A 24412-nucleotide genomic window follows, 5' to 3' on the forward strand; every position below is an offset into this window, starting at 1 on the left:
TTTAATTTAACTTAATTTACTTTTATTTTTATTGAATTACAGTTGATATACAATATTATATTAGTTTCAGGAATACAATATTGTGATTTGGTATTTTTGTACATTACAAAATGATCACTACAGTAAGTATAGTTACCATCTGTCACCATATGAAGTTATTAGATTATTGACTGTATTCCCTATGTTGTATATTACATCCCAGTGACTTATTTTATAATTGGAAGTTTGTACCTCTTAATCCCCTTCACCTGTTTCACCCAATCTGCCCATCCCTCTTCCCTCTGGCAACTACCAGTTTGTTCTCTATGAGTCCATTTCTGTTTTGTTCAAATAACTTACTTTTAAAATGACCTATTTTGTATCGGTTTCTCAGTCAGTGAGCAAGTAATCAAGATGATACTCATCAAAAAGTTTAACTAGGGTCTGTTTTATTTTTAAACAGCAGAAAATGAGTATAGATTATATATTTAGTAAACTTGAAAAGCAAATAACCTTCCCATAAGCAAACATTGTTATTAAAAGATTCCAAAAGCAATCGGTATCTCACTTATCTAAATTTAAATAAATTAAGCATTTATTTTTAAGTTTTTAATTAGAACACAACCTTTCTTGTTCCAGAAAATATAATCAAACCAACAGCATAATGAAGACAGTTGTAATTGCAACTTCTGACAATAGCGGCATATATTTTAGCAATCTCAAATTGCTGTCTATTATTTTCCAGTTTTAGGAAAATATCTCTAAATACAATACACTCCCAAATTCAGAGTGAAAAAGGCTTATTAGACTTTTAAGTGGAGACTAAGTACAATGTTCAAACCCTGACTCTGTCTTTCAAATCAGGAATGTCTGGCTAGTCATTCAGTTCTGTCACTGTCATCATCCTTCTTTTATGTTACAAAATTAGAAGTACTTTTCCATAACTGAGACATCATGAATATGAATAATGTCTTCTGGCTTAACATTGAGGCTTTATTAAAATAAAATGTGTACATAGTCAGCCAAATGCTTTACCTCTACATGTTCACTTTTTAATGGTTTTTCTGGATCATCTAAACATGCAAACCAAAACAACAGTATACTTTTAAAGTTCTGTCATTTGGGCAATTAAGATGCTGTCAACAATATAAACTAGTACTGACTTATGGAATGCAATCTGAACAATGAACCTTTAAAACACTGGGGGTGCCAAAAAAATGTATATGCATGACTTGTATTCATCTTTTGTTATCGGTATAAACTGAGTTTTACAATTTTAATACAGTTTTTTCCTTTCTTAAAATGTATATACATTTTTTTGGTACCCTCTGTATTTATAAGATTTGACCACTAGGAGCTTGCATCTTAGGAAAAAAGACAAAAATCAGAGAAATTATTATATGCAAAGATACTCATCACGTATTATTTACATTGAAAATAAAAAAACTACCTAAGAGCTCAATGATGGTAAAGTGGTTAAATAAATTACAGTACGTATACCTGAATGAATAATATGTAGTCGTTAAAAACTGTATTTATAATCCATGAAAAATGTCAACATTAAGTGAAAAAATAGGATTGAGTATGATCTAGAAAGCAAAACATAAAAAGAGTGGAATGAATTATAAACAAGTGGTTGTGTACTCTTATTTTTCTTCCTTTTTTGGGGGGCAGGGATTCAAATTCTGTAATGACTATAACAGAGTGGTAAAACTTTACTTTTAAAAACTGTATTACTTGAATAGTTCCATTTCCTCCACCAAATATCTGATAGAGCTTATTTAAACTCAGTTTTTAATTTCTCTGGTGTTTAATAATTTAAGCATCACTTTGCCTACTAATAAGGGATAATTTTTCTGCTCTTTCATGTGATCCATGTTCTAATACCTTATTTATAAAGTGAAAGATGTTTTGAGAAATAGCAAAATAAGATGTGGTGATGACCAGTCACATTAATAGCATTATTTCTACAGAACAGGAATAACATTAATTATGAAAATTATGAAATTAATTCAGTCTTTTACAGGAATTCATATAAGCAGTACTTGGCACAATCCTCCTTAAATAAATAACTGAAAGCAGTCATAAGCAATCTACTTTAGGAAATTATTTTTTGATATTAAAGAAATCAATGTTATGTTTTTGAAGGGGCAGAAAGGCTGTAAATCTTAATGAAGTAAATTGGGGGAAATTTTCTTCTTTAATGTACCATCAAGGCACACTTTAGTGCTGTTTTGGCTAGACCAAGACCTTGGCCTCCACAGGAATCATTTGGAAAGCTGATTCCCATGAAGTAGTGGAATATTTCCAGCTAGTTTCTCCAGTGTTCTGTCTGCTTTGCATTTTTTCTTCAATGAAAAAGGACAATTAATAAACTCTGGTTACAGTACAAAGCCCAAGTTTCAGCAGCAGCAATATTATCTTTGGATCTGGGCTGAGGGACATGAGTTATTCAAATACAGTTCAACTCTCAGAAAGTTGGCCGTTTGGAATATACCCTTATTATTTTGAAATACTTTTCTTTCTTGGGTTTTCCATCATTTTCCTCTCACCGTTTTTCTAACAGTGTCATGCAGGGCATTCATTTATTGAATGTCTACTATGCAATTATATTGCCACTTTTGATCTTTCTTAATACATACTTAAATGTCAGTTTACCAATTTAATGTAGTATAATTTTAGAGAACTCAGTGCAGTAAAAGAAAATAGAATGATGGCATACTAGGAATATGCTCCTTTCAAATGGTACAGAGGCTGGGATATTCATGCATAAGGAAAGTTCTGGGATCCCAATATACTGCTTGGTTCTGCAGTGAACAATATTTACACAGACATATTCTATAAAGGCTATGCATTAGTTTTCAACTTTGAGACTCAACTTACAGATAAGACATGATTACAAAACAGAAAGTAAATATTATCAACCTTGACAATATAAGGGTACAGCAGAAAGACTGGGAAATAGGAAGAGAACAGGTGAAAGAAAGGACAGGAGCACTAATAATACATATAGTAGAGTCAAGAGATACTGTATAGGGTACATGGAAAAAAATAAGGGTTCAAATGTATTATTTAGAGGTACAGAATAATCAATGAAATTGAATACAAACTAGTGAAAATTAGAAGGGGGGAGAGGAGGATTAGTGTACCCAAGCTGACTCCTCACCTTTCATAATGAAGCATCAACCGATAATCTCTTAAATCAATAAACAAAAGTAGAAAAGTATTATTTAGATTTAGGAAGGTAATACCCAAAGTTTGAAAACAAAAACTCTGTATGTTGCTAACTCTGGGAAATGGAACTAGAAGTGGGGAAGAATGGATAGATAATTGCTTCAAGTCCTCCTGCACAAGCGTGCACACATATACACAGTCATTCACACGTGTGTGACCATGTATTCCTTTTGATAAAAATAAAAGAAGAGACTTACTTAAAAATGGATCTAACCCTGCAGAGACTCACACCCATCCTTTCCCTGTAGCCCAATAAGAAAAAGTTCAGTTTCTGCTATAGAAAGCACTTACTCTAATGTCACGGCAAACAATATGAAGGAGTCACTACACGAGCAGAGCACACACATAACGTAGCCCAGAGTTGTTCATCCACACTTGCCACTACTGACATTTTTGGCCTGGATAATTCTTTGTTGGGAGGGCTGCCTTGTGCATTGTAGGATGTTTAGCAGCATCCCTGGCCTTTACCTACCAGATGCCAGTAGCACCTCATACCCCACTTCCCCAGCTGTAACAACCAGAAATATCTCTACACGTTGCCAAATGCACCTGGAGGAGACAAATTAAGCTCAGCTGAGAACTACCCATTAGACAAAAGGAATTATAAATTATTTTCTTATATATTTGTCTTCCCTATTAGACTAAAAGCTTTTTCTGGGAAGGAAGTGAGTCTTATTTATCTCTGTATTCCTAATAGTTAATAGTATTGAATGAATCAACTTCTATCCTGGGCTTTAGTTCTAGGATCTGTCCACCTAGATTTACTTCAAAGTCCACATATCCAAAACTGAACTCATTTTTGTTTTGAACCAACACCTCCTGCTGTTCTTGTCTCCACTGATGATACTATCAATAACCAAGTGGCCTATACCAGAAATCTGAGAGATATCCTTAGACATCTCCTTCTCCATTACTTTCCACATTCAGTGAGACATTAGCTCCTCTCAATTCTAATTCCTTCACCTTCCTTAGCCTGTTTCTTTCTTTTATTCCCTTGATAATACCTTGTTTCAATCTCCCACTATTTGATTCTTAGACTTTTGTAACAGCCAGGCTTGACTGCTAACCTACTGTTAGTGCAAATTAGAGCTAGACAGACAAATGAGAAAGGCGCTCCCTTCAGGAAAAAAAAAAAAAGAAAAGGGTTTCCATCCTGAACATGATCCTGAGGACAAGCATGGCCTGGAGAGCTGGCTCTGCCTTTGTAAAAAAACTTCTCCCATCTGGAGGGGGCTTAGATCTGCTGCTCAGTTGTTTCCTGGAAATTCCCTTTACTTCTCTCTGGTGCTAGATTCTGTTTCTTTGTTATTCCCTAACTGTGGTAAACGGCATCGTTTATTGCTCAAGAGTGTATGGGAGATAATTTTTAAATCCTTGCATATATGAAAATGTCATTATTCTACCTTCTCATTTAAATGTAGTTTGGCTGGGTATAGAATTTTATATTGAAATCACTTTCCCCCCATATTTTGAAGGTTATCTTCAGACTAGTATGAGGGACATGGAAGAGAAAAGAGTGGCTACTTGAGAGGACTACAGGGAAAGCAGTGTCTTCAGAAAATACTTACAGTCTTTCAGAGTAAGTGAAGGAAATGTTTAGAAGAGTTGAGGATACAGAACTTTTGTTGTTGATTGACCATGAGTTCTAGAAAGCAAAATGGAAGGGTTTCAGGAGGTGGGGAGGAGTGGGAGATGAGGTCAGAATATGGATGACAGAGCTATATGAAATGAGTCTGGAAAATGAAGGATAACCTAAGATTCCTGAAGTGACTGACATAAATTTAGATAAATGGTATAATGTAATTAATTCAAATGATCTCAAGGAAAATAATGGTTATAATTAAGTGAGTAATGGGGATCGAGGACTAGGGAGCAGGGATTTGACTAGAAGCATGCAGAGTTCTAGAACTCTCATTCCCTCCTAGTGATAAGGATGTGGAGGGGAGCTTTGAGTTTATTGCCAGAGCACAGACGTTTTCCCAAAGAATCACAATCAGCCAACTGTTTCTCAGACAGCAGTGTGTACAATACCTTGCAATCCTTAAGGGTTTTGCCTCAGTGAGAACTCATTAACAAAAGTTAGTACTTACCAAGGACCTGGTATTTTACATACATTATTTTATTTCATTCTCACAACAATCCCAAGAGGAAAGTATTATCATTACCATTTTATAGGTGACAAACTAAGGCTAGCGAGATTAAGGTACCTAATATGCTACCTCAGCTCCTAAAAAAGTCCTGACAGACCTCAAACACTACATAAAATCTAAAATAGCAAAATTTCATACGCATAAGTCCTTTACTTTTATAAAGATAAAAATTTCTCTTCACCTTTTACCTCCAGACAAGTAAATGAAGTTATGTTGTAAAGACTTACGACATCCCTTTCTCTGACCATTGAATTCTATCTGAGCATAATATTCCTTTATGCTAGTACAATAAACTGAGGAACAAATTTAGCTACATGCTATTCTGTAGTATATATGTATTTAACAAAAAAAAGCCCACCTCCACAAAGAATTTTACAATGACTGAAGGAATTCAATCAACAGAAGACAGGTGCATCAGTACGTATGAAGAACCATGAACAAGTTAGTTTATAGACCAAGTAAGCTACAAAAATCAAAGAAAAAGAAAGAAATTGAAACCGAATTTTCACTTTATATGCCCCAAATTTACAGAAAAGAACAACAGACAGCATCAGAATTTTAAAGTTAAATATAGATGAACTGAAGAACAAAATACTTAGCATTACTTTGAAAACCTTCATAAGAATATTACTCCCAAGTAATTGAAATTAATAAAACAAAACATGTTAGTTAATAAAGACATAATTGCTACATAGTTGACTAACATTAATCTTTTAGTAGAATCCATAATAAAACAAACTATTAAGATGTTAGATAACTATCACAAATAAGTAAAAATTTTTTCACCAAGAAAAGCAAAATTTCAAAACATGTCATAAAAATTCTAGTCAAATTTCAGGAGGATTTACAAATACACTTCTTTTAATGATATTATTCCTGAATTTTGGATGCTGTTATGAACTTGTTACTTTGAAATTAATATTTGTATTGGTTCCTAATATTTTCACTCTCTGCACTTTTGCCCAAGCCCCTTGAAAGAAGGGGCCTACACTTGTAGGTTGATGGCCAACGGCATTGGTACAAGTTACAGCTATGAACTATGGGTCCTAAATCGGTTTTGCATAAGACTAACCTGGAGAACTTGTTAAAAACATAGTCCAAAATCCCATCTCAGATTTTTGGAATTAGAATCCCTATGGCTTAGAAAACTCTGTTTACAAAAAGATTCACAGGTGTGTGTGTGATAAATAGACATATTTAGGCAAACAGAGCTGTGGATTTAGAATTATGTTCTGAAGAGTCTTAAAATTACCAAGAAATACTTTTGGGCATCTCTCACCTGTTTCAGCCAGAATAATCCCATTTTTATCTATTTTATGTACCCAGTCTGCTTCTTAAAAGTCTGAAAACTACAAGACCGGCTAGAACAAAGTGAACTCACCCACATAGGTACTAAACTCGTGATTCTGGCATCATAACTGACCTAATCCAAAGAAAGAAAAGACTAGACAGATAAAAAGACCAGGATTGATAGGCATGTAATATCTGTAATGCCAAACAAAAAAACCTCATAAAAGCAGTTCTATAATTCATATACTATACTCTTATTTATTACAATTTAAAAGAACTTAATAAATGACTGAATTGCATAATAAAGTTTTCCAAATGGAAAATAACATATACACAAAGAGAGAGAGAGAGTACTAATTGAACATACAACTGTCACAAAAAACTACCTTATTCTAGACTTGCAAGTAAAAATACAAACTAAATAAATCCAAAACTTAGGGATCTTGCCTCCAACAATCCTAATTCTGCCACGCTTACCTCTGTCTCAGAGACAGAGAGGAGACAGGGAAGGCAATATTAGATCTGGGAAGCTGTTCTCCTTGAGGAAATGATCACCCTAGGAGAAATATGATCGAAGGAACATATGTTTACTACTTCCCCATAAGCATAAGGTTGTATTCTTTGAATTCCTTTTAGATCCTTCCCCCAATATACTCTAACCCAGAAAACTATGCTGTGTGTGGTAGAGAAAGGCAGATAAGAATGCTACTTTCCCCCTCTTGTCCTGTCCTTGCATATTCCCCAATAGGGCTGAGTCTATATACCCTGGCCTTTCGAAATTCTCCATTTCAACCACCCTACCTAATAATAATGTATGCCCACTGGAAATTAGACTTGAGACATCCAATCTTGTATGTGGATACAATCACAAGGGGCTGCTTCATCAAATAAATCAACATGTTTTTACTCACCTGTCTGAATACACATGCTAAGCAGGAGATGAACTGAGAAAGCAGCCAGGAGAGCAACTATCAGCAGCAAGAAACTAAAATATAAAAGAGTACATGGTCAAGCTCCCCCAAAAGTTTCTTTTTTATGGTATCTCATTACAACAACAAATTCTGTTTCACATGCATATGTTCATAGGGACTATCTTTGAGTAGTTGGATTATGGTCATTAAAGAAAGTAAGAAGATACTCTTCCTCTATTTACCAAATTTTATTTAAATGAAAAGATACTGCTTTTAAAATTAAAAAAAAGAAATCAGAAAGAAACAAACTTTATTTAAAATAAAAACAAATTTCCTACTTTAGCACTCTTGTCTGCTGATTGCTAGTTCAGCCATTCAACGATCTTGCGATATTCTTTATAACTATTTTTTCCTATCCTATGTCTAAACAAAAGTTTTACTTGTGAAAACTCATTGTCCTCTCCTTTTTACTTCCCTCCATGTCTCCCCTTAGAATGATATCTTTATCTTTAATATTGAATTAAGGCTGAATTTCCTGTCATCTATTACACACACACACACACACACTTACCAAACCAAACCAAAAAAAAAAAAAAATGCAGTTAACATATTTCTAATGACACAATTTGAAAAATGTGCAAACGATGAAGTAATTGGGGTTCTCTCACCAACAGGGTGAAATGAAACTACATGCATAATCCCCTACTTATTCTCAGGATGATACTGACTGGGCAAGCTTCTACAAAGCTGTCCACAGTGGAGAGCCCCAATAGTCAAAGAAATTCTATCTTTGTGGTCCACTTAATACTTGTTAATAAGTAGGAAAACTGAGAGGTGAAAGTACACCTATCAGTAAACTGACAACAGAGACCTCACGAAGTAACAGTTTGGTGTCACCAAATGGGAAGTGTGATGTATGATATGATTCAATGAGCTCACATTCAGTGGTATACATCTGCATGTAAGATCCTGGAGCATAAAACATGATTTTTGAAAGGGAACCAAAAAATAAGTCCTATGATTACGTCTCACCTAAGGTGTCACATATAATTTTGAAGTTTTAAAATTATGAAAGTTTGTGAATACATCCCATAATAAAAGCAAGCTGGGTTACTTAGAAGTTAGTTTGCTTATCAAGAAATTCAAAATAAAAGCAGAAAAAAACAAACTGAGACTCTGTATATGTATTTTAAATTGCCTAGTAAAGTAGGTCTGCTTCCACTAACAAAACAAACAAAAAAAACTTGTTCATTCATTCTATTAACCATAGTGCTAGATGCTAAAGATAAGGTCCAGTTCTAAAGAATTTCAGAGTTTAGTGGGGAAACTAACTTGCAAACAAATCATTGTATTACATTATAATAATAGAATGAATATACAAAGTACTATGGGAACCCAGAAAAGCCAGGAATGTCTTTTATTTTAGGCAAACTGGCATATCTGCAGTGTCTTGAAAGATGAAAAGAAGTAGGCACAGAACACATGTCTGGCCTCAGGAAGGAAACAAGACTACAGTGGGAGGAGAGGAGGAAATAAAAATGAAAAGATTACTTACACTCACAAAATTGCTACTTATAAGTAATCTGCATGGCTAATAAATTTTGACACTTTGGCCATCTTGACACAACAAGCCACTTCTTAAGGTTATAAACGAGTGTGGATCCAGTTTCCATTTTTTAAAATTAGCCACACTTTTGGATAAAAAAATGCAAATTATATAGCATCTTTCCAAGCTACAGACTACCAACAATATAAGAGTACCAGGAAAATGTTAAAACCCAAGAAATAATTTAACTAGAAATTATACAACATCAGCTTCTGGAACCTATCTCTTTGCTCCTCATTGTACAATCAAATGAAAAAAAAAGGAACGGTAAAATAAGAAAAAACTCACCTAAATCCAAGGATACCAGTATGAGCCATAACAAAAGCTAAGCCAAGGATGCCACTTCCCATGATGGCATGCATCAAATTAAACACTGAGAAACCAAATGAAACACCTGGGGATCCCTGTCTGTGAAGTTCCTGTGAGCACAGAAATTTAATAGTGTTAAATGTTTGGATGGTGAAGTTCAAGTTTCATCAAGGAATGACTGACAGGTTATGTAGAAAGTCTGCAAACCACAGACATTGTGTTACACACTTAGTTGTTCAACTAGCACTGGTTTCCTTCCCTTCCCTTCTCACCTCCCACTAGTGCAACTCCAGAATCTAGTTTCCTTGGAAAGTCGTGTCCATCAATATAGAAGCCAGGTAGGCTTCAGTAAGAGCCATGATTAATCTCGTGACTGCAAAAGATGAAGATAGGAGTGGGGTGGGGACGGAGAGGAGGCAGATGGTCTCAGCTCATGTGACTACTGAAGAATTCCTGAATCATCCTGAGGCTGCTGTAGACAACCGTTGCTCCTCGATTACTAGTACTGCAAAACTAATCTCTATATACTTAATGAATTAAGTCGGCCCAGCTGCAAAGATGGTCAGGAATACCTTGCAATAACAAATATAATAAGTAGAAGCAATTCACGCTGCTCTGGGGGGGATACCCCTGAAAACATCCTCCCCCAAATCAGCATTTAAGAACAGAGTCCTAGAAATTGTTACAGTCCAGCGACTTTAAACAGCCGAGGGCTCATTGCACAGGCTTTAGGGTCAGGGACGCCCTATGTACTTATTACCAAGCCACCTCCACTCCTTCACCGTTAAGGATGTCTGTATTCAGATGTTTACGGTCCCCAATGACTAAGTCGAGAAAAGAAAAATCTTGTGACTCTTGCAAAAACCTCACAAGACTGGTGGAGAAAACAGGAAGCTGACAAAGATACTAACAAGGAACAGTGAGCTACATAACAACCTTAGGGCTGCTCCGCCTGTCGGGTCCCCAGCTGCACCTGGTCCACCTGAGCCTGCACCTTTACGTCAGCTTTTCTTCCTAGGGCACGTTAGGCTGCGGTCACATTCATGAACTCCGCCAGATCGCATCTGAATTTCGATGGGGTCTGTGGGCCCTAGGCCTCAAGCTTCTCCCCTCTGCCCGTGCCATCCCCCTTCTTTTCTGGGTCTTATTTGACAGGCACTTCAGGGAAACCGGGTGGCTGTCAGCTCAGAGAAGCACGCGGAGCAACTTACGTTGCTTAGCAACGGGCTCAACTCTTCCGCCTCCGCCTCGACCGGCTGCTGGGCAGAGACATGCCAGCCTGGCTCGACGTTGATGATCCCCCAGGGGGCCTCCATGCTGCTTGCTGGCCGACTACCAGGTCCATCTGAGAGCTGTTAACCTGGCCCGCCCGTCGTTAGTCGCGCCAGGGGCGGAGCTGTGAGTCTGGCCCTTTCGGGTTTCCGTAGCTCACCAGGGCCGGGAAGACAGGGGGGGAATGGACGTGATCTAATGACGCTCGCCCCTCGGCGGCGAGCAGTGATGATGTAATCCAGGGCCAGCCCATCCACCTGCGACTCCTTGCCGAGCCGCGCCAGAGCATGAGGTGAGGGGTCTGGCCGCGAAGCCAGCTGCAGAGCGACATCACGCATTGGATGGTAACCTTGGTGAGATGGCGGCCGCGGTGCCCTCGATAGTTCGAAGGGGCTGAGGGCCCGGTGCGGTACCCGTTAGTCCCGGGCTGCTCCCCGCCTCGCGCTGCCTGGGCGCGGAAACGTCGCGAGGTCACCCACCGGCCCGGGTGCTTAGCCTAGGTCCCAGGGCTGGTAGTAAGGAACTGTTTAACCTTCTCAAAAGTTTTCTGCCATATTTTACGTGTGAGAAGCCGAGACTCGGATTAAGTAATGTACCTAAGATCACACAGCTGGTTAACTGCTAGACTCAATTTGACCCTGTGAAGTTTGATGTTTGCTCTACAGGTTTCTTGGGCAGGGCCCTTTCCTCTTGCAATTACTTCTTTGGTATTCTAGAAGGAAATGTGAATAACTGATACTCCTAATGGCGTGTGTATATAACACTTAGCAAAGTCCTCGACCTCAAAATACTCAAACCTCTAGTTATAGCCAGAACTTGTAGCAATAAAGTGTTCACTGAAGTCAGACCTGGGTTTTAATCCTTGCTCAGCCATTTACTAAGCAAGGAGACTGGGTGAGTTAATCTATTTCTCTGAGCTTTAGTTTCTTCATTTGCAAAATGAAGATGCTATACCACACACCTCCCAAGATTGATAACGTGTGTAAAGCATTTAAACACAGCATCTGACACAATAAGCACCCATGAGATCGTCCTAGTAAATACTGGCATTGGTAAAGCTATAAAAATAATGACCATTTCATTGAGAGATGATCCTTTAACTCAAATCTCAGCCTTCCAACCCCAAATGTATTCTGTAGCAAATTGTGGGTGGAGAGGTTCATTAAGTACAAGGAGGCTGATAGATCACTAAGCCCTCATCCTGGCAACAGGAGGTTGAAGGTGCAAATTTATTATTTACCATTAATAAAAGTCATTCTGTTTGGAAAAGATAGTATGCTTCTCACACATACTAAAAGTTTTAATTACCAGCATTTAGTGGTTATGTAAAACAATTTAGATTTTTATTCTCAAAAGGTATTGTGAACATGTAAGTTGGTTTGTAACTTCATGGTATTTTTTTCAAAGTAAATACTTTTTTTTTTTAGGATCTTATGGAGGCCATCTGGGTTCTTAAGAAGACTTCTCCAAGTGGAAAGCTATAGAATAACTGAATCAGAATCGTTGATTCCACTAGCTTGGACATCACTGATACAGAAACCTGGCAGAGCACCTGGCATTTTCTTGTTGGATCAAAGAAAAAGATTCTCAACCATGCCTGAACTAGAACTAAGTGAGAGACACTATGAATTGTTTTCACCACCCTCTGATGTTCGAGGAATGACAAAACTTGATAGAACCGCTTTTAAAAAGACAGTCACCATCCCAGTGCTTAAAGTGAGGAAAGAAATTGTCAATAAATTGATGCGATCCCTTAAAAGGGTAGCACTGCAGCGCCCAGGCATAAAACGTGTGATTGAAGACCCAGAAGATGAAGAAAATAGACTAATTATGTTGGATCCCTATAAAATGTTTACTGATGATTCCTTTGAGAAAGCAGAACTCAGTATTTTAAAGCAACTTAATGTCAGTCCACAGGTCTCTAAATATAATTTGGAACTAACTTATGAAAACTTTAAGTCAGAAGAAATATTGAGAGCTGTCCTTCCTGAAGGTCAAGATGTGACTTCAGGGTTTAGCAGAGTTGGACATATTGCCCACCTGAACCTTCGAGATCATCAACTACCTTTCAAGCATTTAATTGGTAGGTTCTGGAAAGCAATTAGCAAGTTCTAATTTTAGTTTCTAAAATTATTTTTTAAATGCCAAATTACAGGAGCAGGACATTTTTTCATTTTAATTTTAAGCTAGATCTTGAGCTACATACTCTCTTTTGAGGGACATTTTGGAATACTCTTTCCAGAGTCATAGCAACTTTTAAATATCAGTTCCAGCTTTTGTGTACACAGTACATAAGCATAGGTAAAACTTGAACCACTTGCTTTGGCAGAATTCTTTAGCAGCTCGTCATTTTGGTACAGTGGACTTAGTAGGCCTCAAGGACTAGGTTGAATGCTAGGTTTCATAAATTTGAGTGTTTTATGGTCAAAAGTACAAGACACTGTACTCATATTAATACTTTAATTGATTCAACTATTTGAGCGTCTTCTGCATTCAGGCACGATACTTTGTTTTTTTAGTACCCCTAGCCTTTTAGAAACAATGCTTGTGTATGTCATACCTCTGTAGCCCCAAGTTTGAGTTTGGATACTTTATTCTTTGGGATAAGAAAGAAGTAGAAAACTAATTAAAATTGCACTTGTCATTATATGAATATTTTATGTCCATGCATTCTCCAGATTAATCATTTCAGTGTAGAGTCAGAACTTCTGGGAATTAGTTTCAGCTTAAAATGTAGTGCTCAGTATTTTGCATGGGTAGAATTTCAGAAATAATTCTCTTATGCATTTCCTTTGTTTTTATTGATGGAGAGCTGATAATGCATCGTGGTAACATAATAAATACGTAAACAGATCCTTGTCATTATGAAGGTGCAAATGTCAAGTCTAAGCTTTCCTAAGCGCCATTGCCTGTCATCCTAACTCAAACATTCCTTTTGTTGTTCCTACTTTATAAACTCTGTTTCATAAAGGAGCACTCATAGATTAAAAGTGAAACATTTTCACACTGGTAATATTAAAACTTTTACTATAGACCTTCAGAATAAGTTCTTTTTAAAATTTAATTCCTCATTTCAAACTAACTTCTGTACCTTAAAAATTGAGTTCTGATATCTGAAGCAGAACAGGATAAGAACAGTGATTGACTAGAGTTCATTGATATCATATTCAAATCAGATATCTAATTATCAGAAATTGGATAATTTCTGGTTGTGTTTCAGCATGTTTGTATTATTGAGTACTTTTTACTAACTTACAAATCAAGTTATCTTTCCTTATGCAATGAGATAGTACATAGATTCTTATAAATTTTTTAATTGCTGATAAAAAAAGTACACTTTGATTAAAGGGCATTAATATACCATTTCTCGTATATTTTATTATCATTGTAGCTTTTTCTGGTATGGCAAATATTTGACAAAAAGAATAGAGTAAATGAACATTTTATTTATATAAGACTAAAGAAGCTGTTTGAAAACATTATTTTGCTGATATATGTTTCCAAAGTGGAGACGTATGTTTCAAGTACACAGTAAAGTAAACATTTGGTTTGAGACCAATGACGACAGGCTGGTGTTTTCTGACAACATTTGTTGCCAGGGTTCCTACATTTCTTCTTTTTATTCTTTACCAATTCCCTATGGTCTACCTTTTTGCTTACTGTAATATTGGTACATTTGACATTTAGTAAAACACATGGAAAAATAGTAAGTAGACCCAAACTCCTCAAAATTGTTTCTTTAAAAATGTACCCATACATTTTTTTGTGTTTGTATTAGAGGCTGTCAGACATTAATTTTAACAATCTGTTGAATTTTTTAGAATTGCATGCCATTTTATACACATTAGATGCAGTTTGTATCAATCAATTATAAGAAAATACAGTTCATTTCCATTTCATACTTGCAGTTTTAGTTTTTATTATGCAGTCAATAGGCAATATTTGTTATGAATTCTCTTCTTTTAGGTCAAGTTATGATTGACAAAAACCCAGGAATCACCTCAGCAGTAAATAAAATCAATAATATCGATAATACGTACCGAAATTTCCAAATGGAAGTGTTATCTGGAGAGGAGAACATGATAACCAAGGTATGAAGTATTTTATTGTTTCCTAGTATGGTGTGTATAAGATTAATGTTTAGAATCATAACAGATGACAAAGATTCAAGTATTTTTAATACTCAATATTGAGTACGTGAGAAAGTGAGCATTTACATATACTATAGATAGGAGTGCAAATTTGATACATTAAGGAAGTGTGTGTGGTAATATATCTCAATTTTGAATAGGTATATCCTTTGACCTGGCATTCCATTTATAGGAAGTTATCCCAAGGATATAATTAAACAAAATTGTAATGATATATGTACTAGATTCTTCATTATTATTTTTATAATAACAAAATGAACAAAGGAATGGAAACAACCTAAAAGTTCATCAGTAGAGAATTGATTAAATTCTGGTATAACAATCCAATGGAATATTCCATCATTAAAGGTTAGCTCCATACTTATAAAAATAAATTGCCCATTGATATGTTAAGTGACAAAACAAGTTGTAGAATAGTATATATAACCTTGTTCCATTTTAACTAAGTATCTATGTAAATATATACATACATCAGAATGTTAACAGTGGGCCTATTTTTTATTTGGTATTTTGGTGACCTTTGTTATCTTCTTTATACTTTTCTACTGAGTACATATTTCTTTTAAAAGAAAAATATATTTCAAATAAAAATTTTAAAATATGTAGGAATAGTTTCCTGGTATAAAACACTTTCTCATCCCCCACCCCAAAATCCTCTAGAGTGCTGGATATAATAAACTTTTTTTAAACCAAAAGTCTTATTATATTGTTACACATATGTTAACGTTATGTGTAATTTTGTACCTGAGCTAGGAAATAGGCTAATAAACTCTATAACTTGACAAAAATTTTAATAATGAAGGCCACTCTTAAAATGTTAGATATATCTTTTAAACAGGACTTTATAAAATTTGGGACAGAGCTTATGCAAAATAATTACATTTTAAGATTCTAGGCTGCATAAATTTAAGTGAATATTATTTTAAATATAATTTCTCCATAATTTAATAGTATCAGAGTACCATTTACTACATACTTACTGTTAGGCCCTGAGCTAAATGCTTGAAATGTAACACCCTAAGATGCCCAACAAGATAATGGTGACTGTTATTAATATTGTTTATGCTACGAAGTAACAAGGCATGACTGAGCAGGGTGTTTGGAGCCAGGCTTCTGCCTCCAGAGTCCATGCTTGGTCTTTCCTTGTATGCCAGACCTCCACTGCCTACTGCTTGGGTATAATGTAAGAGGTCGGTTATGGCAAGTAAGATTTGAATGTCAATCCTTTGGTAATAACAGTGTTTATCTCAGCTGACATTAAGGCATACCCTGATTAAACATTGTGGGTATTTACTTGGTACTATCCCTTAGGGTAACAGGTAACATCATTCTTCTCATTTAGATCTCAGAAGATCTAAAAGTTCTGAGAAAACTATAATTTTATAAATGCCTTGTCATTAACTTAGTCAACTAAAGTTTGTTCTTAGGACATATTTTATACCTAATATTTATACTATAAAATAAGTGCAAATGTATAATTTCTGTGCTCCAAAAAGAGTTACATTTAGCTTTAGGAGCTCATGAAACATTAAGTACTATGTTTGTGTATTGTAAGTGAAAGGATTCCTGAAAATGAATCTGGCTGAAATTAATACTGCTAAGGGAGATAGCAAAGACTGCATGAGTAAAACCAGAATGATACTTAGAATCTAATTTTTAAACTAGATCTGTGCTTCACATTAAGGACCTTAAGAGGGGGAGTAGAAAGGAGATTTCAGGAAAATCATTCACAAGACATATTTAAACTTTCCAGGTTATATACCCAGAAAGACTTTTAGTTGGCAGAATCATGAGGAAACATTTCCATCTCTGGAACCTTAATAATATGGCCAGAGCATCTAATGTGGTTGAGAAGAAAAAAAATATGTACACGTTTGGAATTAAAATCCATGAAAGTAGAATACGGAAGGTATATCGCTATCAGATTTATAGAACTTTTTGGCCTTTCATTCTTTATCCATTAAAATTGGGAAAGAAACAGGAGAATGATTTGTTCCATTTATATTTATTTAAATTGCCTCTAATTTATAGACATGAAATTTTCAAAGTCCAAGTAACTATCTAAAAACAGCAAAATACCTGAAAATTAAATGATACGTGACACATCTATCACGCCTCCCTCTTACAAACTGCAAACTAAGTAAGGAGGGAAGCTTGTTTGCTGTGTGTAACTTAGCTACCCACCATCAAGGTACATATAGTGTGGTATTTCAAATTACAGTTTTTTTCCCCTCCATCAGATCACATTAAAGAGTATAATGAAGCAAGTCAAGTGGCCTATCTGAAAAATCCTCATGTGATCTGGGAACCACTGTTACCTTTTAGGATGAGATGGAGAGTCATTTGGCTTTGAAGAGATGACTTCTCATGAAAAAGTCCAATGCAGAATAATTACTGGCCTCAGTATAGCATAAACACCAGAATTCTAATGAAAATGCCTTTAAATACACTTTTATTTGCTCTTAACAGGGGTAAGTTGAAATGTGTTGTGTGCATGAGTGCACCTCTCCAATGTCAGTGGCTGGAATTTAAGACTAAGCAGGTTAATCAAAAGCATAATACCTTTTTCAGGTTCGAGAAAACAGCTATACCTATGAATTCGATTTTTCAAAAGTCTATTGGAATCCTCGTCTCTCTACAGAACACAGTCGTATCACAGAACTTTTCAAACCTGGGGATGTCCTATTTGATGTTTTTGCTGGGGTCGGACCTTTTGCCATTCCAGTAGCAAAGAAAAACTGTACTGTATTTGCCAATGATCTCAATCCTGAATCCCATAAATGGCTATTGCACAACTGTAAATTAAATAAAGTGGACCAAAAGGTAAAAGTCTTTAACTTGGATGGGAAAGACTTCCTCCAAGGACCAGTCAGAGAAGAGTTAATGCAGCAGCTGGGACGACTGTCAAAAGAAAGAACACACTCTGTGCACATTGTCATGAACTTGCCAGCAAAGGCTATCGAGTTTCTCAGTGCTTTCAAGTCGCTTTTAGATGGGCAGTCATGCGGCAGTGAGCTCCTTCCCATAGTACACTGTTACAGCTTTTCCAAAGATGCTAATCCTGCTAAGGATGTTCAGCAGCGAGCTGAAGCTGTGTTAGGCACTTCCTTGGACACGTGCAGTTCAGTTCACCTAGTAAGAAACGTGGCCCCTAACAAGGAAATGTTATGCATCACCTTTCGGATTCCTGCTGCTGTCCTCTACAAGAACCAGACCCTAAATCTAGGTGAGCAACTTCTGGGAACTGTAATACCTTTCATGTAGCTTTCTTAGGCTATATATATTTTTTATATTATTTTAAATTTGGAATAGGTTAAACTAATACTAGTTAGATATTTCAGTTTAAGACCCCTTGCCATTTAATTGTGACTAATTTCTCCCAATTTCACGAATTTTAGTATAACTCTGTTCAGTCAAGTAGAAGGCTATTTCATTAAAATAATAACTACACAGGAATGTTACTATTTCATGTGTAAGTTGAATAGATTAAAAATCTTTAAAATGCCTATATTATTTGCCTTTTAAAGTATTTTCAAATGTTAAATATCTTACCTAATACATATTTTCTGCATTTGTTACAGAGAAGCATGAAGAGCCACCTCTTAAACGCCAGAGGACAGATAAATCCTTTTCAAAAGAAAAAACACAAATTGCTTAAATCATGTAACTGAAAATGGTTTCTCCACCTCCCCACTAGATCATTATGCAGTGAAATATAATTTGTATGATTTCATAAAATCTTACCACTCAGTTACTTTAGTACTGAACTGTTATATTTTACCTTTGCTGTCTTATAAATTGAGGATTGTCAAATTAAAATTTAAATAAGTCTACTAAACATTTTATTTAAGTTATAATATATAATTTTATAATCTAAATTATATCCAATTTTTTAATTAAATACACTTAAATATGTCTGTCTTGGGAAAATAGTTTTGAAGGTAGGATAATTGCATGCTAACTAGGAAAGCACTGATATCATTTTGCTATTATCCTTAGTTGAAGATTGTAGCTAAGTTTTGTTTTAAGCACTCCTACACTATCACTATAAAAGTAATAAAAATGAGATTATTTAGATCAGGGATAGGCAAACCAGGCCCGTCAAGCCAAATCTGTCCCACCACCTGTTTTTGTATGGCAAGTGACTTGAGAATGGTCTTACGTTTTTAAATGGTTGATATTCAAAAGAATAACACTTTGTGTTGTGAAAATTATATGAAATTTGACTTTCAGTGTCCATAAAGTTTTTGTGTCCATGCTCATTTGTTTATATACTGTCTGTGGCTGCTTTCATGGTATAACAGGAGAGCTGAGTAGTTGTTAACACAGACGGGATGTGATTCTTATCACTTCATACCGCTGTGCATCATACTACAAATCACAGTAACATGGTAATATTATAATTCAGTAGTATTTTGAATGCTATCTATGTCACTAAGCTGTAACATTTTATTTTGTTACTACCAGTGCGCAGTCATCATTTCCAAACAAGAAAAGTGGACTTCTAGTGTGTTTCTAAGGCACAGTGGAGTAAGAATTATTTTGATATAGAATTAGATAACAAAGCATCTGTACCTGAATTTAAATACAATATACACTGACATTACCAAAAGAAGCACTCATCACAGTATTTCCAACTCAGGGGCAAGCAACTGTCAGAAAAATAAGAAATTTAAACTGGATATATCATAGCAGAATTTCTTTACAAAATAAAAAATGAAAACAAGGCTGCAACCAAAGTAAGTCTCCAAATGACTTGTAAGTCAAGCAAGAAAGCCATTTACTGTTAAAAAGCCATTTACTTTTTTGAATTGTGTTTGAATGCAGCAGCCAAAGAAATGTGTCCAGAGAAAGTAAACTTTTTAAGACTTGGCAAGAACAATTGTTTAGAGTTGAGAACATTGGAAGCAATATCAATAGTCAATTAAAAAAGTAAAACGAGTCCAAGGGATTATTTGATGACATTTGATGAGTTAATAGGTGTTACTAATATTGCTCAGTTCTTAATTTAATTCTGCATGGAACAACTACAGGTGAATATTTTCAAAGAAGTTGAGAAAACACTAATTCTGTACAACCTGAAGTAGAATCTGCTAAGATGTTATAACTGATGGTGGTAAAAATGTGTGAGGTAGAAAAAGACCTAGTTGGAGAAATTTACAAAGTTTGTGAAAATGTAAGATGTTTAAACCCTATGATTATCACTATCTTCACCAGCAAGTATCGTGTTTCCCTGAAAATAAGACCGAATCTTATATTAATTTTTGCTCCAAAAGATGCTTTAGGGCTTATATTCAGGGGATGTCATCCTGAAAAATGCTAGGGCTTATTTTCCAGTTAGGTCTTATTTTTGGGGAAACACGGTACCTTGCAGAAACTTTTTTGAATCTACCACGTGTTAGTAAACCAGTAGTGTCAGTGGTAAACTTCATATGTTTTCATGGACTTGAACCATCTTGAAGTCCTTGAATTTTGTCAGAAATTGAAACTGAATTTCCTGACTTGCTCAACCTAAGTTTGATTTGCTTAGCAACTGTAAAGTTTGATGGCAATTTTTGAGTTTAAGGTCAAGGCTGAAATTTTTCTTAAGAATCGCTCTTAAACACTATGCTAGGACACTGACTGACTTTGGAAATTAGCTTTTACTAAAGACTTGATAATATTTCTTAAAAGATTTCAGCCTACAATTACAAGGCAAACAACTTTGATGTGAAACATACTGCAGTAGTCATTTCAACAACGGACATTTGAATCAAAATATTCAGTGTTACATATAGCTCATGTTATCAAAAATGAAAACAAGAAGCAGGATTTCCATTCTCACACAAATTAGCAATGGATATACTTTCTGAATTCAGCATTTTGGGGACCTTGGTGCAAATGCAAAGGAAATTTCCATATTTCAAAATCCATTTAACTATAATTGAGCTTCCACCTAATCTTCAATTGGAAGTGAATAATGTGCTATGTGATGACATGCTAAAATGCAGAGGTCACAGGAAGAATCCAATAGTTTACAAATGCCTTCCGAGTGAATATGCTCAGTTAAAATCATGCTCCAGGATAGATACCAGTATTTGGCAGTATGTATCTGTGTGAAAAGACATTTTTAAAGATGAAATGTGTAAAATCTCATTGCAGTTAACCATTCACAGGTGGTCATTGACAATTGATTTTAATGATAGGAAACACTAAGAACCCTACTTAACAGAAATGTTATTTCCCAAAAAAATGCATTACAGAAATGTACTTAATTATATTTTGAATTTTGTTAATTAAAAAAATTGTGCTAATTTATTTTATCTCATGTTATGTAAGTACCTACTTTTTCCCCCCTTCTTCCGCCTCCCCCCTCCCTGACTCCAGTTCAAGCCGTTGTTTCTCAGTCTAGTTGTGTAGGACACAGCTCCCTGGCCCATGCTGGTATTATGAGTCTTGCACTTCCCCCCCCTGCCCCTCCCTCTGAGGCAGTTGGTGGCCGGTTGCTGGTCAGCCGCTCACAGCAGCTCTTGCCGGCTGCCGGCCACTCACGCTGGCAGCTGGACATTCACATTGGCTGTCGGCCGCTCCTGGCAGCACACAGTAGCCCACGGCAGCTCATGCCCACCTCTGGCTGCTCACAGCAGCCCAGCTCCAGGGAGCGCCGTTGTTCACAATCTTAGCAGTAGAGGGCGCAGCTCACTGGCCCATGTGGGAATTGAACCTGCAACCTCAGCGGCGTGTGATCTCCGCATTAGGAGCATGGTGCTCCAACCACCTGAGTCACTGGGCTGGCCCAGTACCTACTTTTTAATGTCCTCAATTTTGCCTCTTAGCCCACAAAGCCTAAAATATTTACTGTCTAGCCTTACAGAAAAAGTTTGAGGACCCTTTATCTAAATTGTTAATTACAAACTCAAATGCCTTCAGAAGCCAGACAGGTAATTTAAATATATAAAAGCAATAAATGGTAAGAAGTGTAAGGACATACTGACTTGGACTTCATTCCTTATCTAAAGGCACTTAAAAATTCTTTTGAAACTTAACCCAACCTATCCTCTGCAAGACCTTTGGGGCTAATTCAGCCAGGTATTGCTAGTTTGGGACTTCTGGTTTTTTTTACCCTCTCTCCCCTCCAATTGAGAAGTAGGTCTGAGATCAGCAAACTTTGTGTAAAGGGCCAGATAGTATTTTGGGCTTTGCCAGCCGTAAGGTTTCTGTAGCTTCTCAACTCTGCCATAGTAGTCCAAAAGCTGCCACAGATAATACATAAGCAATGTTCAAAAAAAAAACAACCTATTTATGGACACATTATTTGAATTTCATAAGCTTTTCACCTGCTAAAAGTATATTAACCTTTTGTCTTTTTTCCAACTACACACACACACACACACACGTACAGACACCAGTCTTAACTCATGGAGCATACAAGGCAGCAGCTGGATTTGGCCAAGGGTTGACAGTTTGCCTTCTCCTGATCTAGGTGAAGAGAATTAATTTGCAAGTAGGAATAAAAATTTTTCTAGTTCTACATGTTGATGTGATAGGTTATGAATAGTAAGTGTGGATACAAATGATGTTCTTATCTGTACACATAAAGTTCCTGCCTCCATTCAGTCACAATTTAATTAAACAAAATATGCAGTATATAGTTGTAAAGAAAATATAATCGTTAAATGCTTCTATTTACATTTTAACTCCTCCCCCTTTTTCCTTCAGAATGGATAAGTGAATGTGTGATTATTTCATTATTTAAACCTAGGCCCACCCTAAACTTTCTGATGTGATACTTGGTAACTAAACTCCATGAATCCACTAGAAAATGACAGCTGGAAGGCTCATTATATTCAAGTTTTTTATTTTGTTAACTTTTTGACAAATTTTTTGCCACCTTAATTTGAAATGATTATATGACCACCTGCTAATGGCCTAAAGATAACTTCTAAGAAAAGCTTAGATCAAACATTTATTGAGTGAAATTAAGGAAAACTAATAATGCATCCTAGCTATGATGTAAATGTATTCAATACCATTAATATCTGCTTAAAAGGGAGTGTAGTAGGTAATAGTCAATTATGTTCTACATAACAAATTTCTTAAAACTTCTCTCAAGGATATGAATAAGGTTATTATTCATATCATTTATATCCCATAAAAAACGAGATACTTGATCTATAAAATTTCTTGAAGTCTTAAGGAGTTTTCTACTTAGACTTGCTTTTACACAGCTGTTGGTTTGTAAGTTTGAGTCTGACAGTCATCTCTAGAGCATGGACTCAACTTTGACCACTTGACTTTAAATCCAAACTCTGCTACTTTTAGGTTGTATTGAACTTTGGCAAGTTAACAAGGTGTGATAAAAAAAATGCAGTGAATATTTAAATTTAAAAAAATGTATTACAGTAAAAGACATTGCCACTAATCCCCCTCAAAATACTCCCTCTCGCTTCGAACACACTTATCCCATCGTTCTTGCCACTTTCTGAAGCAGTTCTGGAAGTCCTCTTTTATGAGTGACTTTAGTTGCACTGTCATGGCTGCCTCAATGTCCTGAATCGATTCAAAACGTTTTCCTTTGTGGTCATTTTGACTTTGGGGAAGAGCCAGAAGTCACATGGTGCCAGATCCGGTGAAGAAGGTGGATGAGGACACACCCTAATGTTTTTATTTGACAGAAATTGCTGTACCAGAAGTGATATGTGACACAGAGGGTTGTCATGATGGAGGATGAAGTAAAGACATTCACAAAAGAGGACTTCCAGAACTGCTTTAAAAAGTGGCAAGAACGACGGAAAAAGTGTGTTCAAAGCGAAGGGAGTATTTTGAGGGGTATTAATGGCAATGTGTCTTTTACTGTATTAATTTTTTTTTTATTTAAACATTCACCAGATTGTTTGATCACACCTCATACTTACCCCTTCTATGCTTCAGTTTCTCCATCTGTTAAAGTGGGGAAAATAATACTTGTACTGTTTTAAGGATTAGATAATGCACAAAGCATGAAGCTCGGTGCTTGGCATATGCTCAGTAGTTGTTAGCAATTATTTCTGTGCTAGTGTTGTAAGATGTTAAAAGACTTGATTCACGTAGATGAAAAGATTTGTACAGCCTTTTGTCTTAGAGAGGAAATCACTGGGAGGATATGGGATAACCTCATCAACTTAGAATATTTCTATTATTTAGTGAATTGTTGTCATTAGGTTATCTTTCACCATTCCCTTTGACCCTAACAGGGTGAGTTAACAAGTTCTAAATTTGGCCTATTGAACAAAGTATGGCAATAGTAAGGGCAAAATAGTATAAAAGTTTTCAAATTTATTTGCCAAATCAAGTGCAGGCAATTCCTGCAATATTAAGGTAGGCTCAAAAAGTTTTGAAAGCTTTTGAAATGTTATATTAGTTAGTTAATTCCATTTAAATACATCATACAAGGTACTGAGAACAAGTAATAGTGTTTCTTTTTTAATGACTGGATACCAAACTTTGGCAGTTGAGTACAGCTTAACCACAGGTCCAGTATTCTCACTATTC

General features: G+C 35.8%; 2 protein-coding genes across 6 annotated transcripts in view; one reads left to right on the plus strand and one right to left on the minus strand.

The window, feature by feature from the left end:
* Nucleotides 1-10889, minus strand: part of SLC38A6 (solute carrier family 38 member 6) — a 47966-nt gene extending 37077 nt beyond the window's left edge. Inside the window, exons 1-4 of one of the 3 annotated variants that reach the window (XM_019750775.2) lie at nt 10691-10843; nt 9752-9852; nt 9459-9589; nt 7565-7638 (exon numbers count right to left, since the gene is read on the minus strand). In XM_019750775.2, the coding sequence (XP_019606334.2) occupies nt 7565-7638; nt 9459-9532 (148 nt within the window). In that variant the 5' untranslated portion in view covers nt 9533-9589; nt 9752-9852; nt 10691-10843. The other 2 variants (XM_019750774.2, XM_019750776.2) reach the window with 2 other exon arrangements.
* Nucleotides 10890-10906: 17 nt separating this feature from the next.
* Nucleotides 10907-22578, plus strand: TRMT5 (tRNA methyltransferase 5). 3 transcript variants are annotated; one of them, XM_019750772.2, is made up of 5 exons: nt 10907-11043; nt 12179-12834; nt 14718-14842; nt 17474-18128; nt 18484-22578. In XM_019750772.2, exons 1-5 carry the CDS (start codon nt 11039-11041, stop codon nt 18558-18560), a joined length of 1518 nt encoding a protein of 505 aa, XP_019606331.2. In that variant the 5' UTR covers nt 10907-11038; the 3' UTR covers nt 18561-22578. The 3 variants fall into 3 exon arrangements, with proteins under 3 accessions (XP_019606331.2, XP_074183500.1, XP_074183501.1); XM_074327399.1 differs by having other exon boundaries at nt 10981-11104; XM_074327400.1 differs by having other exon boundaries at nt 10997-11095.
* The last annotated feature ends 1834 nt before the right edge of the window (nt 22579-24412 follow it).

Source organism: Rhinolophus sinicus, linkage group LG03, assembly GCF_036562045.2.
Source record: "Rhinolophus sinicus isolate RSC01 linkage group LG03, ASM3656204v1, whole genome shotgun sequence".
Taxonomy (NCBI): domain Eukaryota; kingdom Metazoa; phylum Chordata; class Mammalia; order Chiroptera; family Rhinolophidae; genus Rhinolophus; species Rhinolophus sinicus.

Bases quoted from the DNA above. Each gene is read 5' to 3' on its own strand.
- TRMT5 (XM_019750772.2), top strand. The intron at 12,835-14,717 runs GTAGGTTCTGGA...CTCTTCTTTTAG, and splicing joins ACCTTTCAAGCATTTAATTG to GTCAAGTTATGATTGACAAA. The intron at 18,129-18,483 runs GTGAGCAACTTC...CATTTGTTACAG, and splicing joins GAACCAGACCCTAAATCTAG to AGAAGCATGAAGAGCCACCT.